Source organism: Varanus komodoensis, unplaced genomic scaffold (genome assembly GCF_004798865.1).
Source record: "Varanus komodoensis strain SLA01 unplaced genomic scaffold, ASM479886v1 scaffold63, whole genome shotgun sequence".
In the NCBI taxonomy this organism is placed as follows: domain Eukaryota; kingdom Metazoa; phylum Chordata; class Lepidosauria; order Squamata; family Varanidae; genus Varanus; species Varanus komodoensis.
The window spans coordinates 3,449,504-3,468,760 of NW_025336259.1; the positions used below are offsets into that span (position 1 = coordinate 3,449,504).

The window sequence follows — 19,257 nt, forward strand, 5'->3', positions numbered from 1 at the left end:
GGAAAATAAGAGTGATTAAATGGGCCATCTAAGCAGAACAGACAGGCTGGTGAAACAGTGCAAGAACTAAATCACCTTTAAAGGAAAGGAGAAGGCGGCATTATAATGATGCAGGAGAACGAGGAGAAGAATGGCCAGACTGAAGGGCTGCATAAACATTTCCATTTCCGCCCACTGTGAAAATGGGCGTAAGTCTTTAAAAGTGGTAGAAAATCCCATCTAAATAAAACAGAAATTAGCCTAAGTGGGTGCAGACTGCTAGAAAGAAGCAAGGGCTGAGGGGCTGTAGGCGGGACAAGGCGATCTTGTGTGATCATAAATCCAAGTAAAACAGACAAAAGAAACCATCAGCAGAGGATGAACCAAACACAAGCACTTGATCTGGATGTAACCGTAGCACAATTCAGCCTTGGAGCAAGCTATGCAAGCTGGAGATGGGTTTCGGGGCAGGTACGGCAGAGGTGGGGGCTCCAGACTGCATGCTTGTACCACTCCAGTATCACCAAGGACGCGGTTCCCCGGCCCCTGCTCTTGATGCCCTGGCAGCCTCCACACCTGAAAGCTTATATGCACCCCCTGCTCTGAACAAGGCCTTCCCAGGCCTTGAATCCTGATTTTTATGGGATGTCTGCTTTCTCCTGCCTAGATAACATGCCAGAGATGGGAGGGAAGGTGGGCGCATCCAGGACACTGATAGGAATCACATAAATCCTTGGTCCAGCCTCCCCCCTCCCACTGCTTGGCATGCCTGTTTTTCTCCCTGCTGGGGGGCAGCTGTGACCCTGAGGAAGGCACCCCCTCCCCCGGTTCTTGTCCTGAGACCGTTCCTGTTCAAAATTTTCATCAATGACCTGGACGAGGGGGTGACCAGCGTGCTGATCAAATTCACAGACGACACTAAAACTGGAGCAGTGGCCACAACTGAGGAGCAGGTACTCCAGACCCAAAAGGATCTGGACAGACTATGGAAGTGGGCAGGAGACAACAGGATGGCGTTCAGTGTGGATAAGTGCAAGGTCTTGCACTTGGGGCATAGGAATGGGTGTCATAAGTGCAGGTTAGGGGACAAGTGGCTGGAGAGCAGCACTTGTGAAAGGGACCTCGGGGTGCTGGTCGACTGCAGGCTGAACATGAGTCAGCCGTGTGATGCGGTGGTCAAGAGGGCGAACGCCACCCTTGGCTGCATAGCCAGAAGTGTGGCTTCTAGATCGAGAGAGGTGTTACTGCCACTCTATACGACTCTGGCGCGCCCGCAACTGGAGTACTGCGTTCAGTTTTGGGCCCCTCATTACAGGAAGGATATAGCCAGGTTAGAGTCAGTGCAGCGTAGGGCCACAGGGTTGGTGGCCGGTTTGCAGGGGATGCCGTATGAGGCGAGACTGAGGGAACTGGGTCTCTTCAGCCTGGAGAAGAGGAGACTCAGAGGGGATCTGTTGGCGACATACAGGTATGTGAGGGGATGTCACACAGAGTTGGGTAGAGACCTTTTCCCCCTGCAGTGGAGGGCAGGATGCATCCCAATGGAGCAAAGCTCCAGGAACCAAGATTAAGTGTGGATGCCAGGAAGTACTTCCTGACAGGACCTCTGGGGTATGAAATGGGCTTCCGTGGGCTTCCAGTGGTTGAAGCCCCATTGGCGAGGGTGTTCAAGGATAGGCTGCACATGCACATGGTAGGCACGTCACGAGCAGAGCCAGCCTGAGCCGGGGGTCAGACTAGATGGCCCGGGAGGCCCCTTCTGACTCGCTCTGTTTCTAGGTTCCTTTCCATGCCTCATGTGAGGGGTTTGGGGGTCACTGCTGGGACGCCAAATAATTCCGTCTCAGGGTCTATGTGAACTAGAGCCTGCACATGGGAATGCAGCTGTGCAGTCACAGTGGCCCCAGTTTGGGATGCTGGACTCTTCCCCAGCTGGCCCTTCCACCACCAGGGTCACATCGTCTGGAGGACCAGCACCGAGCGGAGAGGAAGGGCTCGTCCGTGCAGCCCAGTGACTCAACAGACCCGTCGTCATTCCATCTGACTTCTCCGTGGCTTCACAAGCCGCTCTTGTGCTCAGGGGGTGGAGGGTGTCTGATGCAAGGAAGGGGAAGACAGGAAGGCAACTGCAGGGATGCTCCTGGGCGCCCGATCAGGGAGCGCCCGCTGCAAACGGGCCCCGGCAGGCAACGTTAGCATACATAGGGGATAAAAGAAAGTTGGGGCAAGCCACGGGCGGCCACGCCATTTCAGAGCCAGGATCGAAAGCGATGGGTTTGCATGTGACGGAGAGATGGCACGCAGGGAAGCTTGCGGCCTAAGCGTGCAGGAACTGTACAGGTGGAGCCATGTCACAGCGAAGTGCAGGGGTGAAGAGGACCACCCACGTCCCTCTTCCACATTTCTGTCCCGTGTTACCAGCTCCTTTCCCCTTGGCATGGCGCCAACACCGGAAGGAAGCACAAAGTGAGCAACATCTGAAGGACCGTCTGCACCCAGATCTACCTACCCGCCCCCTAAGATCAGCGCAGGAGGCCCTTCTGCGAGAACCACCCCGCAGGGAGGCAAGAGGGGCAGCAACCAAGAGCCTTTTCTACTCCCCATCTCTGGAACACCCTCCCTAGGGAAATTCACCTGGCGCCATCTTTGTTTCCTTTAAGCACCAGGCGAATACATGCCTTTAATTTTTTCAAAAATATTTAGCCCTATGAATGTTGGAGGCCATTCCACATTATTGTTATATTAATGTTTTAATCTTTTAACTGTTTTAATAGGTTTTAACATGTTGTTATTTGTATATATGTTCAATGTGTTGTTTTAATAGGTTTAATATGTGGCTGTAAGCCACCTAGGGAAGCATGTGGCAGGTACAGGTGGGATATAAATACCTGCATAAATAAATAAGTAAGAAAGCAGGGCCAAGGTTAACTAGCCTCAATCTAGGAGAGCTTTCAGTTTTCCTCATCCGTGTAGACGGAGCCTTACAGTAAACAGACACCCTTCCCCTCACTTTAAGCAGGAATGGAGCAGACGTTAAAAACCCCCCAGCCTGGTTCTCCTGTCCAGGTTGTAGTTCACGGCTGGCATCCCCAGGCACTTGCCAAGGGTCCACCCCGGCAGAGGGAGGGAGGGAGGGAGGAACTGACAGAGGAACCCGGGAATGGAAGAGGCGACTGTTCCTGGCACATGCTTGTGGGGACGTGGGAGAGGGGCCAGGGGAGCACGGTCTGATCCTTGATACAGCGTTGGGACGTAAGAACAGCCCTGCTGGATCAGACCCAAGGTCCATCCATCCAGTCCAGCACCCTGTATACACAGGGGCAAACCAGCTGCCCACAGGATGCCTCCAGCAGGCGGGTGCAAGACCTCTTCCTGCCCAGGTCCTCCGCAACTGGCGCATGCAGGATGCTGCCTCTGGAGAAGGCAGTAGCTCCCAACAGCCTCCTCCCACATGGGAGAGAAGGGCTAGCCAGCCACAGAGGCTGCATACAGTCAAGAGGCTGGCCTGCATCTAGAAGGGCCCTCCCAGGAGCCTAGGGTTACTCAGAAGGAGGGTTCTTCCAGTTTGGGTTCCATAAACAGCTCTGTGCATGCTCAGAGACTCTTTCCTGGCTATAATTTGCTGGATGTACCTTGGAACTAAGGAGCTTTTGCCAAACAACGGTCTGTTGTTTTGAAAGAGACAAGGGGGATCCTGCCTCCCGACAGCCAGGATGGTGGTGAGAAAGAGCAAAACCAGGAGCAGGAGCAGAAGCCATGGCTCGCTCGTGCCCGGGCTTTCTGTCCGTCCAGCGAGCAAGAGAGAGGATGAGGAGCTGAGAGGCAGTGAGCAGGCAGCCTCACAGAGGGGGTGCCTATCGAGGGGGTCCTGCTTGAGGGTCCCCAAACCTTTGAGCTGGCCCGTGTCACCACTGCCGACCTCGTTCGACCCCAAGTCATAACAGGACAAAAAAGGCGGCACGCTGAACGTCTACTGGAGCGGCTCAAGTGCAGAAATTCTGCAGGGTGGGGGTGGGGGCACCCCCAATTTTCTCTCCATTTGTGCGTTTTGCTGTGAATGCAAAGTGGTGGGGTGAGAAACGCAAGCGGAGCAGGGCTGCTCCTCAACTCGGGTCCAAAAGCTAAAGGCTAAACACTGAGAGAAATGGGGAAAGGAAGTGAATTCTCAAAGACAATTTGACATTTCTCCCTTCACCTATTTTTATGTTCTAAATATGTTTCAGCCGTCTCCAGAGGTGAGGAGAGACAGCCTTTCAATATATCTTGCTGTGTTTGATTTCAAGCGGATGGCAACGTCGAACCGGGTTTGCTGCTCCCCTATCCCAGCCTTCCAAAAATCTACAGGGAAATTTCAGTTTTCATTGTTAACGTGTCAGCTACATTTTTCTGTGACATTTTGTTTCTTGACTTAAATAAAATGCCTGTTTGTGTCTGGGACTGCAAAAACAGAGAAGTGCCAAGCGAGCTACGAATCGTGCAGGCCTGTGGCTAAAACAAGCAATACAAAATTGCAATCCCCAAAATTCAAACCCAATTCAGGACCAGCACGACTGCATCTCGCAACCCGAGTAGCTGATGCTAATATTGACCTGCTCTGCATACTATGTTGCTTCTCCCCATGGTGGGGAACGGAACTGGGGCCTGACCTTGCAGTTGTGAGCCACCCAGACCCCGCTCCACACCTGGGCTGGTTTGATCTCACCGGATACTTCCCCACACATACTAAAGCCCACCTTTACAACCATGAGGACTAGACGCTTGCTTTCCCTTGAAAAGAAGGTGGATGTTCTTCAGATGCTGTACTTATGGAGGGTAAATGGAAGTTATCCATGGCCCTGGCCTTCAAGTGAATTAGTGTGAATGTGCTCCTATTGCCACATGGAAGGACATTGGGAATTCCGGGGTGTGGAAGGAGGACAGCCACATGAAAATGCATGACACCGGAACATGAAAATCCAGGGACATAAGAAGAGATGTGCATGCTACAGTACAGTCACGCCCGCTCGATTCAGCATGCTCCTGGCCACCCTTCCCGCCACCCCCTGCCGCTCGCTCCTTTTCAACGAGAGAGTCTCCTACCAATGGTGCAATGCTCTCCGTTCCAGCCCGGACTGCATTCGCACTTGCCGTCACGGCACGTCCCATGCTCGTTGCAGCGGGGGTGGCAGGCGCGCTGGTCACAGGCCGCTCCCATCCAGCCCTCCTCGCAGCGGCAGGCGCCTCCGACACACACGCCGTGCCCTCCGCAGTCCGCGGCACAGATCTCTGCACGAGAGAAGACAGGACAGGGGCCGAGGGAGGGCAGATGAGGGGCAAAGGGGGGAAGGGGAGGGCGGGGGGGGGGGAGGAGAAATCCAGAATGTTATTGTTATGAGAAAGGAGTTAACACTCCACCACCTCGCCTGATGGGGAAATGAAAGGAATTCCTACGGCTCATAACACTAATCCTTTCTGACAATAAGAATCTAATAAGCAGATTACAGAAAGAGGAGATGGACATGAATTGGCCAAGTCGGCCAGCGATTGAACCTGGATTCAATCTAATCTAATTCTAACACCATCACGCTAAAGTCACTTTTTAATTAAAAACTGGTTAAGTGTGAAAACAATGAGGGGCTAAATCGCCCAAAAATAAAGTTAAGTGTTGCCAGCAAAGTCTATTTGCAGCTTGTTAGCCCTCTGGTTAGGAACCGGGGCTTATGGCGCGTCGCTCTTTTGTCCTCGCTGTTGTCAGTGTTCACAAAGGGCGCTTTATTTCTCGCGAGTGTTTTGAGGAGCTTTGAAATCTTGCCTTTTCGCCGAGATACACAAGCCGCCAGTGGAAAGGCGTTTTGGCTATGGGGATGGCTGCCCTTCTTCTGATGCAGGAAGCTGAAAGGGGCAGCAGGTGTGGGGCCCAAGTGGGGGAACGCCCTCATTCAGTGGTCCTAGGATATCCCTGGCACGTGCAAACAGCTTGTCACGGTGCCACCTTAACTTCTCATAGCATTACCGATACTTTCCGTAGTATCATTGTCTTCCTAGAAGACAGCATTAAAGAGTTTGGTGGCAAGAGAGACATGTGCCTGTGCGAGGTAGGATTCACCCTTGCTCATCTTGTACCGACACTGGGCGTGACTGATATTCAGCCTTACGTAGTTTATCCTACTCTCCTCCTTAATACAACAGAGCCCAGCCCAAATCCTTCCGATAAAGCAGCCTATGCACAAGCCTTCCAGTTTTGCCTGGAGCAATTCCACAGGTATGAGAAGGCCACCTATCTGTTTGTTTTTAATTTAGCATTCAAATTGTAAATAGGAAGTGCCTCCACTTGGGGGCTTGGATGATGGCAGCAAAGGAAAGGGGCTTCTCAGTGGTGGCCCCTATTAACGGAGGATCTCTCCAACACTGTCATCTTTTCAGCATCAGGTCAAGACTGTTCTCTGTCCCCAGGCCTATGGTGAGGGCACTGATGCCAGCTGGTTTTAACAGATTTTGTAATTTATTGAAATTATTTAAATCAATTTTTTATACTGAAATGTCATGCTGTTGTGTTGTTGTTATGTGCCATCAAGGCATCTCTGATTTGAGGTGACTTTGTATATTAATGCCCTCCGTGATGTCTTGTCCTTCACAGCCCTGCTCAGCGCTTGGGAATTCAAGGCTGTGGCTTCCTTGATGGAGTCCAGCCATCTCATGCTTGTCTTCCCCTTCCCCTTCCACCTTCCCTGGCAAATCTGTCCTGTCCAGTCTCATCTTCTCATCATGTGCACCAAGCATGAGAGCCCCAGTTTTGCCATTTTGGTTTCTAGGGAAAGCTCTGGCTTGATTTGGTCTAGGACCCACGTCGTCGTCTTTGCGTCAGTCCAAGTTCTCCTCCAGCACGAAGTTTCCAGCCTGGCCATTTTCTTCCTGTCCGCACTCTTCACTGACCAGCTTTCAACCCATACCTAGCGCCTGGGACTACAATGGTGTGGACCATCTTGGCTTTGGTCTCCAGTGAAACGTCCATACACTGGGTGATCTTCTGTAGTTCGCTCACTGATGCCCTTCCAAGTCTCAGTCCTCTTTGAATCTCAGGACTGCACTCTCCTTTGAATGGATGACTGAGGCAAGGTAGACAAAACCTTTCACAAGTTCAATTCCTTCATTGCTGACAGCGAAGTTCTGTAATCCTTATTTAGTCATAATTTTTGTTCTCTTAATGTTCAGCTGCAGTCCTGCTTTTGCATTTCCTTCTTTCACTTTCCCCAGGCATCATTTCAATTCATTGCTGCTTTCTGCCAGGAACAAGGGATTACCTGCGTATCTTAAAGGCATTGATGTATCTCATCTGTGGCTTATTTCTGCAAATTCTGTGCATTTCCTGAAGTGTCCGGGGAGCTTTGGCTACTGGATGGTATCAAAATGAATGAGTGAATTGAATACATTTATATCCCATTTGTCCTTCGTCTTCCATGGAAGCCAAGTCTGTCCTCTCCGTGCTGTCCTCACAACTCTGAGGAACTCTGAGCATGAAGCTCACAACTCTGAGCTTCATGATCAAGCAGGGGTTAGAATCCAGGTCTTCAGAGCCCCTCTAGCCCCCACCCCACCCCATCTCTATCCTGTCCCACTGCTGAAGCTCTCAGCAGTTTACACAATCCATTAAACCAAATGATAAATTGGTGTTCTAACCATGTAGAGGAGTTCACAGTCTCACAAAAGCCTGGGCCAAAGGAAGGGAGGAAGCAAATCACGGGGAGGCAACTTTAGATCTTTTGGACCACAGCTTCAACCTTCCCACCATGGGCCGATGGAAGCTGCAAACTGAAAGACAGGAAGGGCCACAAGCCACTGCATCTGGTCCCCTGCTCCACTTCCACATCTGGTCGCCCATCCAGCTGTAGGAATGCACCTTTCCAGCTTAGCAAAGGTGACTTGACATGCTGGCTGAATTACTAGCTAGGCAGGCAGGCAGGCAGGCAGAGCAGTCTTCCCCAGACTAGATCCCTTCAAATGTTCTGGACTACAGCCCCCATCTTCCTTGACAACTGACCATGCAGGAGATGCCTCATAGCAGCTGTACTCCAACACATTTGAAGTGCACCCGGTGGAATGAGGCTATTCTAAAGCATCTTGTATAATGACGACAATGACGCTTTGTATTGGGGTATCGGGGCTCCATTCCAGCTGTGCCTGAGGCCGAAATCAGAACAGAGCAAGGCGGGGGGGGGAGGGGATGGGGGGGCACCCGCATACAGGGAGGGGCCAGGATATCCACATGCAGGGAAAAGAGGGGAGCCGATCTGTGTATCTCGCAGCCGAGGCAAAGGACTCACAACGCTGCCCTCCTGTGCAAAGTATCTATCTCCCTGTGCCTGGGTTTTCCATGCAGTGTTTTCCGAGTCATGTGTGCACTCTGATTTCCAAAACTAGCATTCTTGTGGCATGGGGAGGGGGCAGCGAAGAATGAAATTAGGTAACATCTGAACAGCGTCCTGAATGGGAAGACGGGAGGGAAGGAAGAAAGATGCTTTTCTAACTCGCGTTACAGCACCAGCAGCCAACACTTTATGCCAACGCTGCTCTTTTGAGCAGATCCAAAACACTCTCTCCAGGCAAGGAAGCTTTTCCCCATTAACAAATATTTTCACACCAGCTGTTCCCCCCAAAAGGTGGTTAAATATTTCCTTTCATCTTTAATCTCTTTTAGTGTTTGTGAGAGCAGCTCAGCCAATCCCCTGTGCTATCTTGAGGTGCATTTGCAAGCTCCCGCCGTTCTCTCCTTGCATGGATTCATTTGCTTTGCTGTTCAAAAGACTCACGTAGGAGGGGATCTGAGCAACCGTTAAGGCCTAAGCTTTCCTCTTTAGACTTCAGGATGAATTCTGACCTTGGGATTCGTGTACAGGTCTTTCATCAGAAGGGAACAACGGAAAAGCATGTTATGGAAAACGGAAAGAGGTTTGTTCTCTTTCGTCACGGTGCAGAATGGATTTGACTGCTGCAGGAGATGAGGAATACTGAGAAGAAAAAATGAGCAGAGGAAGACATCCCTTGGATCCTGGGGAAGATCATTTCTTGATGAGCTGCCAGGGCACCAAACCGTTTTAAGATTAAGGGCTGAATCCCAGTTTAGAGACCCTTTTGGGGACCTTATTCCAGTGGTTTGCCAGGGCCAAAGGACCAGTCTATTTTTGCCTAATGCGTTTACTGCCACCCAGCAGGAGAAGCGTTTCAACCTTTTACAGGAAGGAGGGGGGAACGGCACAAAAGCTTGGAGAGCACCAAAGGACTGGTGATTGTGGGAAAGTGGGTGCGACCGGAGGAAATCGGCATGATGCCAGAGACTGGATTTGGCTCTTGGTCTGCACCCTCGACAAACAGGATTCAGAAAAGCCCATCGCTCCTAGCAGCTCCTGAGCGCAAGATAAACTGCCACAGCTGAAATGCAAGGGAGTTTTTTTTTTAAAAAGGAGGCCAATAGTATTAGAGAGTTCAAAATGGAACATCCACGGGAAGGCGCTGCACTTAGCTGAGCTAGGTGCAGGCATATATATATATATATATATATATGCCTGCCATAAACCTGTTATTTCAAATGCATTAAATAAAGTAAGCTCTTGGCTCGAGGAACATGCGTTCTGCAAAGCAAGCCCTGCTCTCAGCTGCTGAAAAGAGAGGTGGGTGAACTAGTCGTATTTGTGCTCGCTGAAATTCTCCAAGGCCCACTTTGAAACTCAGTTTGGCTTGCTCCCGTTTTAATTTGCAATATGTTTTTCGGCTTGTTCAGAGGAGAGAAGTGCACATTTTGAACTGGAAAGTGCATATTTCTGTATGCTTTTCCCCCCCAAAAGTGCACACATCTGCCACTGACTTGAAGCATGAAACTGGCAACATGAACACCATGTGTGAATTTTCTGAAAGTGTGTTCATGTTTGAGTTGTGAACAGGGCAAGTCCAGATGGTCTGTAAACTGAAACAAGAGTTTTGCACATCTGTAGTTACAAACAGTTCTTGGCTTAGGGCAGGTGGCTCTACAAACAGTTGTTCTTGGCTTGAGGAAAGCTGATTTTCCATGGGTGGGAGAAGGTATTAGCTTAAGCAACATATGATTTAAGATGTTCCCTTTGGGCCATATCCTTGCAATTGTCACTTATCAAGTTCTTTTTCCCAGAGTAACAAAGCTAGGTTCATTCACATAGTTTGCTGAGAGTAGGAGCATTGGCTTCTGAGGCGGTGGATGCTTACAAATGGCCACAGGCTTGGTCACCTAGGGTGAGTATAAATAGCTCCCAAGGGACCAGAAATTATCAGAAGGCTCCCTTTTGCAGTCTTGAGAGAGAATTTTCCACCCATGGCACTTGTACAAGAAATGAAAAAGGCATTTACATGTAAGTGAAGCAAAAAGAGAGCCAAGCACTTCCGTTACCCTGACTAAATCCTTAATAAATGTGGATTTAATGGTAAGATGTAAGATCTGTTAAAATTACCAAGGGCCGCTTAAAAATGAATCGTCCTACTGACCTTCAAAATGTTATTAGGAAATTGAATAATTACAAACTGTCTTAAGTTGGATTTTCTGGTTTTAAGAAAGCATAATTCAGAATCCCACTCTCACCAATACCAGATTTTCCAGAACGAAACTGTGCAGGATTAGTAATGTGTTACAAGCTTTTTTATAAAACACCCCCCACCCCCCGCTCTAGAAAGGATATTCACTGTGAACTGTTCTGTTGCGTTAAGTGGAAGGAAAGATATTGACACAAGAGGTCAAATTGTCCATTATTTTAACTACTTAAAGACAGCCAAGTGGCAAGAAACCCCGTTTGTTTGGTGGAAAACCAGGGTACAAGTAAAAATAAATACAGCGGTACTTGGCTCACGAACTTAATCCGTTCTAGGACTCTGGTTGTGACCCAGACTGGTCGTGAGCCAAGTCTAACTTCCCCATAAGGGTCAATGTAAGTAAGGTTAATCCATTCTGTAACTACTTTTTTAAATCAGAAAAATGCGAAGCAAAGTGACAACCACAAAGATTGCAGCCATCTCTACCCGCCCCCCCCCCGAGCACATGCGTGGCCACCCCCCGCCTCCCCAGCATGACTGCGATTGTGCCCGTCGTTCTTGCACATGCCTGTCATCCCCTTGCGCTGCAGGGGGAAAGCCGGGCGCGATCGCAGGCACACTTGGGAGGAGACAGGCGGCATCATGCTGGGAGGGGGGAGATGGCCAAGATCGTGGTTGCGTTCATGCAGGAAAGATGGGCGTGATCTCAGCCATCTCCCCCCGCCACCCCCAGCACAATCGTGGCCATCTTCCCACTTGGGGGGGTGGGGAGATGGCTGTGATCGTGGTCGCCACGCAATGTGGCGTTCATGACTTGAGCCAAAATGTTTATGAAATTTTTGTCCGCGATCTGATTTGGTCATGAACAGAGGTGTTCGTGAGCCGAGGTACCACTGCACATACATTCTGTATCTCCATATGATCCCTATATGATAAACCAGTTTCTATCATTCACTATCTTCCAGGTTTTAACAAAATTAGTTCAGAGATCCAAGTGTAAAACCCCATGGAAATGTGTACACTTGGTAATATTTCCATTTTGCATTTACTTTCTCACATTCATTCTCTCTCTCTCTCTCTCTCTCTCTCTCTCTCTCTCTCTCTCTCTCTCTCTCACACACACACACACACACACACACACACACACACAGAGAGAGAGAGAGAGCGCGAGCGAGCGAGAGCACTGCTGTGACCACTTCCACTGTTTGGTGTTCCATAACTCGAAAAAACATGAGGAATCTGATAGGAAGGTGAAAATCCAATGCATTTTCATGGGATGAGCCCTTGGATCCTGGCTTGTTAGACCTGCCTTGGGGCTAACTGGCTGTTCTGTAAAGCAAACCAGCTTGCAATGTCTGCCTCTAAGATGGGTTGTGGTTTGCACATTTTTTAAAATAAGAAGCACACTAAGGAAACGTGTGCAAATCTTGGTTTTGTGCTCTTTGCCCTAACTGGAATGGGAAACTATGCAGTTTGTACAAACTGCGCAACAGTTATATCATTTCTGGCTTCCAAGGGGCGCAAATGTACAGATTTCCTTAGCTTTTAACATTTGCACAAACCACAGTCTGCCTTAGTGATGGAAGTCTGTTGAACACCTCCCGACAAGCTCTGCCTCCAAACATTGGATCAGAAGCAGGTAGGAATCTGTCCAGTTCATAGGGGCTGATCTTCCCATCAGAAACCCATCTATAGGCACAGCACATGAGCCAAAGAATGAGCAGTTTAGGTGGGCCTCCACCGCTTGCCATTCCTCCAGATGTTCAGAGCTATAATCTCCATCATCACTGACCACAGCAGTCGATGAAATTGTAGGCTAGAACATCTGGAGAAGATGCATTGGGAGCCTAAGCTAAGGAGATCTACTTTTAAAAGACTGACGTGGGAGTACTCAAGGCCCGAGACATTTCAAAGCCCATAGCCTGCAACCGATCTGGGTTTCCTCCTTTCCTTTGCTGAGTGTATCTGCTTTGGAAGCCAGTCTAATTTTTCCAAAAAAGGTCTAGGAGGCAAGGAGAATTGAACCCCCCTCATTAATATGCATCCTTTCTATTTATTTAAATCTGCACATTCTGTCTCTTCAAACACGTTCCCTCCATAGGAGCAGACTAAAAGAAATGTGCTTTGAGAGGCTCCATGCAGTGAGGTGAAGCAGGGCTCAGCTCTGCTCTGCCATACCTTTTCGCTGCTGTAAAAAGCACTCCCACCACTCCTGGGTTATATGCAAGTAGCGGCAGGCAGGTTCAGACACACGGCAGCTTTCATCGTGTCTGGCTTGCAGGGCCGGCCCCACCGTCTGTCAAGGTGAGGCAGCTGCCCCAGGCGGCAGAAGCTGGGGGGTGGACTGGGAGTGAGGGCAATGTACTGGAGGCAGGCACCCCTGAAGTTAGTCTCCTGCCCCAAGGAAGAGGTGCTGTTCTGTTTCTAGGGTAGACGATTCACCTGAACGTCTAGCTGGCCTCTGTACATGGCATGGGCCACCATCTTGTATTTCGGTGTACAAATGGAACCAAATGCATTGGGTCAGCCGTATTGATTTGACCCTAAAAGTACACCAGCATCCATTTGGTGTGGTTCTTGCTGCTTCTTTTGGTTCAGCAGGCGACTGGTGGCAGGATTTTATTCACTGTAAAATTGAATTGTATTCAGAGTTGCGCATATGTGCGTGTAAGGTGGAAACCGGCCGTGCTGAATGGGAGACTGAGTTTCAAATGTTTGATACATCCTGACTCGTACCATTACCAGATTCCCTTACATTTATTACTGTGAACTTGGGATTTAAACTTTCGCTTGCCATTGGGTGGCACTGCACAAGCTGAAGTATCTCAGGGGGCTTTGCTCAGAGCATTAGGATTCGCTTAAAGTAAAACAAATATTCCAGCTGTGATTATGTCCCCGCCTGGGGACAAGGTTGGATCTCCAAGGTTTCTACAATGTGGATTAAAGTTTCCCAAAGACAACACATTCCTGTTGAAGAGCAAACCCTCCTTCCAAGAGACTCGGTCTCTCTTGCAGTGAGTTTATTGGACTCTCTGAAATGTCAAAAACGTCAGTGGCATCATGGAGTTTGACTTGGTGTGCATGGCTGCCTAAGATGAACTTTATGTACGCTCCAAATTTCCAGAGCTTTAATGATGAAAGACAACTGTCACTTAAATGGGACTGTCAGTGTTCAGTCATTTCAGTCAACAGTCTGTAGCTATTCAGAAAACTCACCTGGAGACGGGGAGTACTCACATGCGAATGTCAACCTTGAGCACCTGAACTACGGATCCATCCACAAATGCATTATAAAGAATGTACAGCATACAGACTTGAGGAAAGGACCCCAATTTAGAAGGCTCTGCACTCCATCAACCAAAAACTCCCTACAACTAGGAAACCCTGTTCTTCAGAGAGAAAGGTTTCGGCTCAGCCCAATTCCCGTTCTGCTGGTTTTCTGTCCATGGGGAGATTTTAGGGGAGTGGAAGGTGGAATCCAGTGAAGAGTAAAAGAATCATCAAATATAAACCTGCCCGGACCCTAGAATCATAGGGAAGCAGGGAACTGACTGCTTTAGGGCAGGAGAAAGCCTTATTTTCCTTCCTACCTTCTAGCTATTTATTTCGTTTGCACCCTACTTTCTACCAAAAATAGCCCTCAAGGTGGCTTACAAGTACAATTACAATGGAGACAATACATCTGGAATCTGTTCCCCAGAGAGGTCCACCTGGCGCCGACGTTATACTCCTTCCAGCGCCAGGAAAAGACCTTTTTGTTCAACCATTCCTTTAATAACCAACAGTTTTAGAAGTTTTAGGATTTTTCCCTTTACAGTCACACTTTCTATTTTTTCCTCTTTTTTCTTAAGTTTATGATGTGTTTTATATTGTTTTAATAATTGAGGGTTTATATTGTACTTTTATATTTTGTAAGCTGTCCTGAGCACTTGGTGATAAAATGGGATATAAATGCCAGTAATAAACAAACAAACAAACCAGTACAATGAATCAATGGAACAATGCATTAAGGGTGCCATCCGGGGGGGGGGGGCGAAAGGCTCTGAATGCGGAAGATTACAGGCACCCCACATGGTGTTGGAGGAGAGGGAGGTGATGGTCAGAGAGGGGAGGGCACAGGGGGCTGCCAAAATCCGGGTGGCCTCAAGTCTCCTCCCCTCCCCATCCCCGGAACACCCTATTTACCCTCTTATGAGTTGAGCAGAGCTGCTGGCGTGGCTCTTCCTGCCCCCGTTGCAAGGATCGGGCAGGGACACACAAGCTCAGGGAGACAGTTCTGCGGCTGGGGGGCCTTTCCAGTATCGCAACTGAGGAATCCGACAGCCTCGGGCCATGGGATGGCTCTGCCCAATGGGGAGAGGGAGACTTTTTTCTCCCTCTCCCGTAACCCTTGACCCCAAGGGGTCACCTCAGGAAGGTGATGGGTGGGAAGTTTAGGACAGATAGAAGGAAGTCCTTTTTCACACAGTGTATAGTTGAACATCTGGATGGCTTTCAAAGGGAACTGGACAGATGCACGCGGGGGGGGGGCGATCTGTGCCCACGAGCATTGCAGGCCATGTGCTCCTTCACTGAGGTGCTTGGGCAGGAGGAGGACTTGTGGGTACCTATCTATCCATTTATAAGCTCCAAACAGATCAAATAAGCTCCATGCTGGCATACAAACAAGAAGGCTTGCCACCATGTGTGGAGCGTTGGATTAAATGGATCTTTCGTCTGATTCAGCAGTGCTTCTCTTATGTTCTGATAAAAATTGTTGCAGTTGTTAGTCGCAAAGTCATGTCTGACCCATCGCGACCCCATGGACAACATTCCGCCAGACCTTCCTGTCCTCCACCATCCCCTGGAATCCACTAATGCTCACGTTATGAAAATTATAGGTTTTTTTTTTTTTTTAAACCAGCAACAAACTCACCTTCAGGCCAAGGAGCTTAAATAAAACACCCTTAGTCTACCAGGGAGGCAAACAGAAAGACAGAGAGCTGAGCCCCTCTTGGCAGTGAGTTTGGCAGCTTGGGGGTGGCCCCTCAAAAGGACCTGTTTTGGGTTGCTACTGAATCCGTTTCTGAAGGTAGCACTTTTGCAAGATGGGCCTCTCCTGAAAGTCCAGGCAGCCTCCTCCACAAGAGTGTGGCCTTTTAGGGACTCTGGCCCCAAGCCGTACAGGGTCAGGGGAGGGCATAACCAGCCATCTGAACTATGTCCAGTCTGGTTGTGCCTGTGAAGCTGCCTGGAACCAGGGAGCCAGAACAGTTGTGTGAAGTTTCTGCACGAGGTTCCAAGACAGTCCCATGCAGAGCGGCTGGAGGGAGTCAGTGCAACTGAGGCAAGGACGACTCCAGCCACAACAGACGCCTCTGCAAAGGACGCCGTGGGCACACGAGCCCCCACTGCTCCAATGCAGCCCTGCCTAACTCAGAGGTTAAATGCACCCCAGCCAGCCAGGTTTAGGACTAAGTCTGGTGGAGGTCCAACCTCTAAGTCTGAGTCTTCAGAGGCACATAACCTGACCCAGCCACAGGCCAAATCCCAATTTCCTGATCTGCCTTTTGCATGACCAAAAACACCACCGTGCGGTCTGGATTAAGCCTCAGTTTGCTTTGATCTACAGTCAGAAATGGTAGACTGACGCGGGTTTCTGACCCCCAGTTATTTAACCATGGCAACAGCAAAACTGCTTTTCTCCTCAACGTTGGGCAGCTGGAATGAAGAAAGTCTGGGCAGGAAGTATAGGATGAAGAGCAGAGTTTGGTGTAAAAAGAACTTGAGCTTAGTTCTGATGCCCAATTTCTGGGCTAAAAATCAACCGCCCTTTATTCCTAAGAGGTTGTGCCTGGTTCCAGGTGATGGAATACGTGATGGTTCTAGTGAAAAGAAAGAGACCCGCAAAGCTGAAAATCTGGTTACTCTGGCAGTAAAGAAGTACGGTCATGCATAATATTGGGGAAGAAAAATAGTCCTAAATCTTGTACCTATAATTTATGAATGAGAATGCTGGAACTTATGGTTAGAGGACTGTTTTTTATGGTTGACTGTGTTCTTCTTTTGCTATAATGTAAACTCGCGTCGTGCCCCCACAACTACCTCAATCTCATATAAACCAGCTACCTCTTGGGTTGACAGATCAAAAAAGCATCACCTTTTCCCTTCCTGCATTTGTAAAACGTACCTCAAGTCCCTTTTTCAGGCAGCACAGAATTACAGCACCAAGATGACATTCCTCAAAAAGCTGTTTCTGACACTAAAATTATTATCGTTTCATGCCTTGTGGCAAGAAATCCTTGCTCAGGTGGTTAGTAAACACCCATTTGTTACCCAGAGCCCTCAAGTCTTTCCAGGCTTCAACTCTGAATGATGGATTTAGATGCCCCACACGCACCACACTCCTTGGACAAAGACAGCCGGGGAGGTTCTACCTTTGAAATGAATAACTCTGGTCACATGGACTACAGCTTGGTATGTGCATTATACAATTCTATAGGAAGGCATGATCAGACACCATGATCACACACTGTCATCTTTCGAAAGGTTTCTGTATGACCATGAAGACTAGAAGCCTTCTTTTTAAAAACAAAAGCTCCAGAAGTAGAGAAGTGTTTCCCTGTCATTATGAAAAGGATGGTTAATGAAGGTTAATGAAGGTCATATATTCTCTCTCTCTACACACACACACACACACAGAGTAAATATTTAAATTTGAGATAAAGTAGTAATAGGCCAATGTAATAACTACCCCCCTTTATTCCCTCTTATATACTGCACTGATGAGTACCCACGTGTGGTCTACTTTAGATTGAATATAGTTACAGCTGCTAAATCATTTCTTTAAACGTAATCACTTTTACATTCCTTATTATGGAAACTTCAGTGGTTGTTTTTCATACACTGTGGTCCTGTTTAGGAACAGTTGTAAACTGCCCTGTCAGTTTTGAGTATCAGGCAGTATATGAGTGAAATAAACAAAGAAAGCTGACTGTGAGTTTCCTTGCAATTCACAGACTTCGAGTCAGAAATAATCCAAGGGTACGGTTACCGATGGAGCAGTCGTGTCCGGTCCAGCTGGGATCACAGTTGCACAGGCCGGTTTCAGGCAGGAAGGTGCCATGGCCAGAGCACTGGTCCAGACAGGTGGCTCTGGGCGTCTCGCAATTGCTGCCTCCCCAGCCCACTGAGCAGTGGCACTCTCCTCTCACACAAACGCCACGTCCCGAGCAGGTGGGGTCCATGCAGTCCACTGCAAGGGAAGGAGAAAAGCACATGAAAACACGGGAGCTTTCTGCTGAAAGAATGGTCCAGAAAAGCTTTAAATAAATAATGCATAAATTAATACAGAATACGCCTGGTTCCATATTTATAAGCACTTGGGTCTAACATCCTGTGTACCTTGCTCGGCCGCCTAAGGGCACACTGACTTTCTGGTATCTGCAAAGACAGCTCTTTGTGAGCTGGATATGAAACAGTCAATATTCCTTCCCCTTCTGGCCATGTGAAGGACAATGCGCATTAATGGTGGCCGGTGAATGGGCAGGCAGATGGACGGACGGATGAGAAAGGCACAAGGAGCCCAAGGAGGAGAGACTGAAAGACCTGGGTGTGTTTAGCCTCGAGAAGAGAAGACCGAGGGGAGATGAGACGGCACTCTTCAAGTCCTTGGCAGTAGGGAAGGGCAGGGTTACTTCTTGCTCATCCCAGAGTGAAGGACATGGACTAATGCGCTCAAGTCACAGCAAACCAGGTTCTGGCTGAACATCAGGAAGAACTTCCTGGCTGTAAGAGCAGCAGGGCAATGGAACCATTCGCCAAAGGAGGCAGTGGGCTCTCCCACACTGGAGGTATTCAAGATGCACCTGGACAGCCACCTGGGAGGGATGGCTGAACCTGGAGTCTGTCAGGATCTGGGCAGCTTCAGGGCTTCTCCTGGTGGCCGAGCACCAGCATAAGAGCCCTGGTAATTGCAGGATTGGTCCCAGACTCTGCTGCAGATGTCAGGGCCTTCAGGAACACCACTTGCGGGCCCTGTGGAAGAACTATTTAGAACCATCCAGAAGCTGCCTTAGCAATACCTGCCTTTGGTGTGCTGCCTGCTGCTGCTCCTGCTTCAAAGGTATCCCTGCCCTCATGGTATCTTCTTGGCTCCTGACCTCTGGCTGGGTTTGACTCCGCTTGCCTATCTGGATGAGGGCTAGTTTACTTCCCTGCTGATCCTGGTGTGACCTCGGCTTGCTCTGGATGACGACTTGGGACTTGATTGATTCCAAGACCATGGAATGCACTCCCCAGAGAGGTCCTGGCGCCAATGTTATACTCCTTCTGGCACCAGGTAACGACCCTTTTATTTAACCATAATTTTAACAATTAAGGGTTTTAGATATTTTAAGATTTTCTGTCTCTATTTGTTTCACAGTCGCACTTTCCATTTTAGTTTCCTTTTTTTTTCTCAGTTCGTATGTTCAGTTTTACATGTTTTAATAATTGTAGTTTTCATATTGTATTTTAGAATTTTATATTATGCAAGCCGTCTTGAGCACTTCCACTGAAGGACGGGATATAAATGCTTTAAATGAATGAATGAATGGTGATTGGACTTTGGCCACATAATTTCTTGACTCTGTTATCTGGGCCCTGGTGCCCACATCCTGGACCGTACAGAGTCTGCACGGAGCTGTTGGCCCCGATGGCCCTTTGGCACCCTTCCAACTCTACCATTCCCTCAATGTTTGCCATGGCTGGCAAGGCCTTGCTGGGAGC

At 48.9% G+C, this 19,257-nt stretch overlaps 1 protein-coding gene across 1 annotated transcript in view; it reads right to left on the reverse strand.

Moving 5' to 3' along the window:
* TENM4 (teneurin transmembrane protein 4) overlaps positions 1-19,257 on the reverse strand; it is a 472,851-nt gene that overhangs the window by 105,209 nt on the left and 348,385 nt on the right. The window contains exons 13-14 of the mRNA XM_044450236.1: positions 17,543-17,743; positions 5,059-5,244 (exon numbers count right to left, since the gene is read on the reverse strand). Of these exons, the coding sequence (XP_044306171.1) occupies positions 5,059-5,244; positions 17,543-17,743 (387 nt within the window). The remainder of the gene's footprint in view (positions 1-5,058; positions 5,245-17,542; positions 17,744-19,257) is intronic.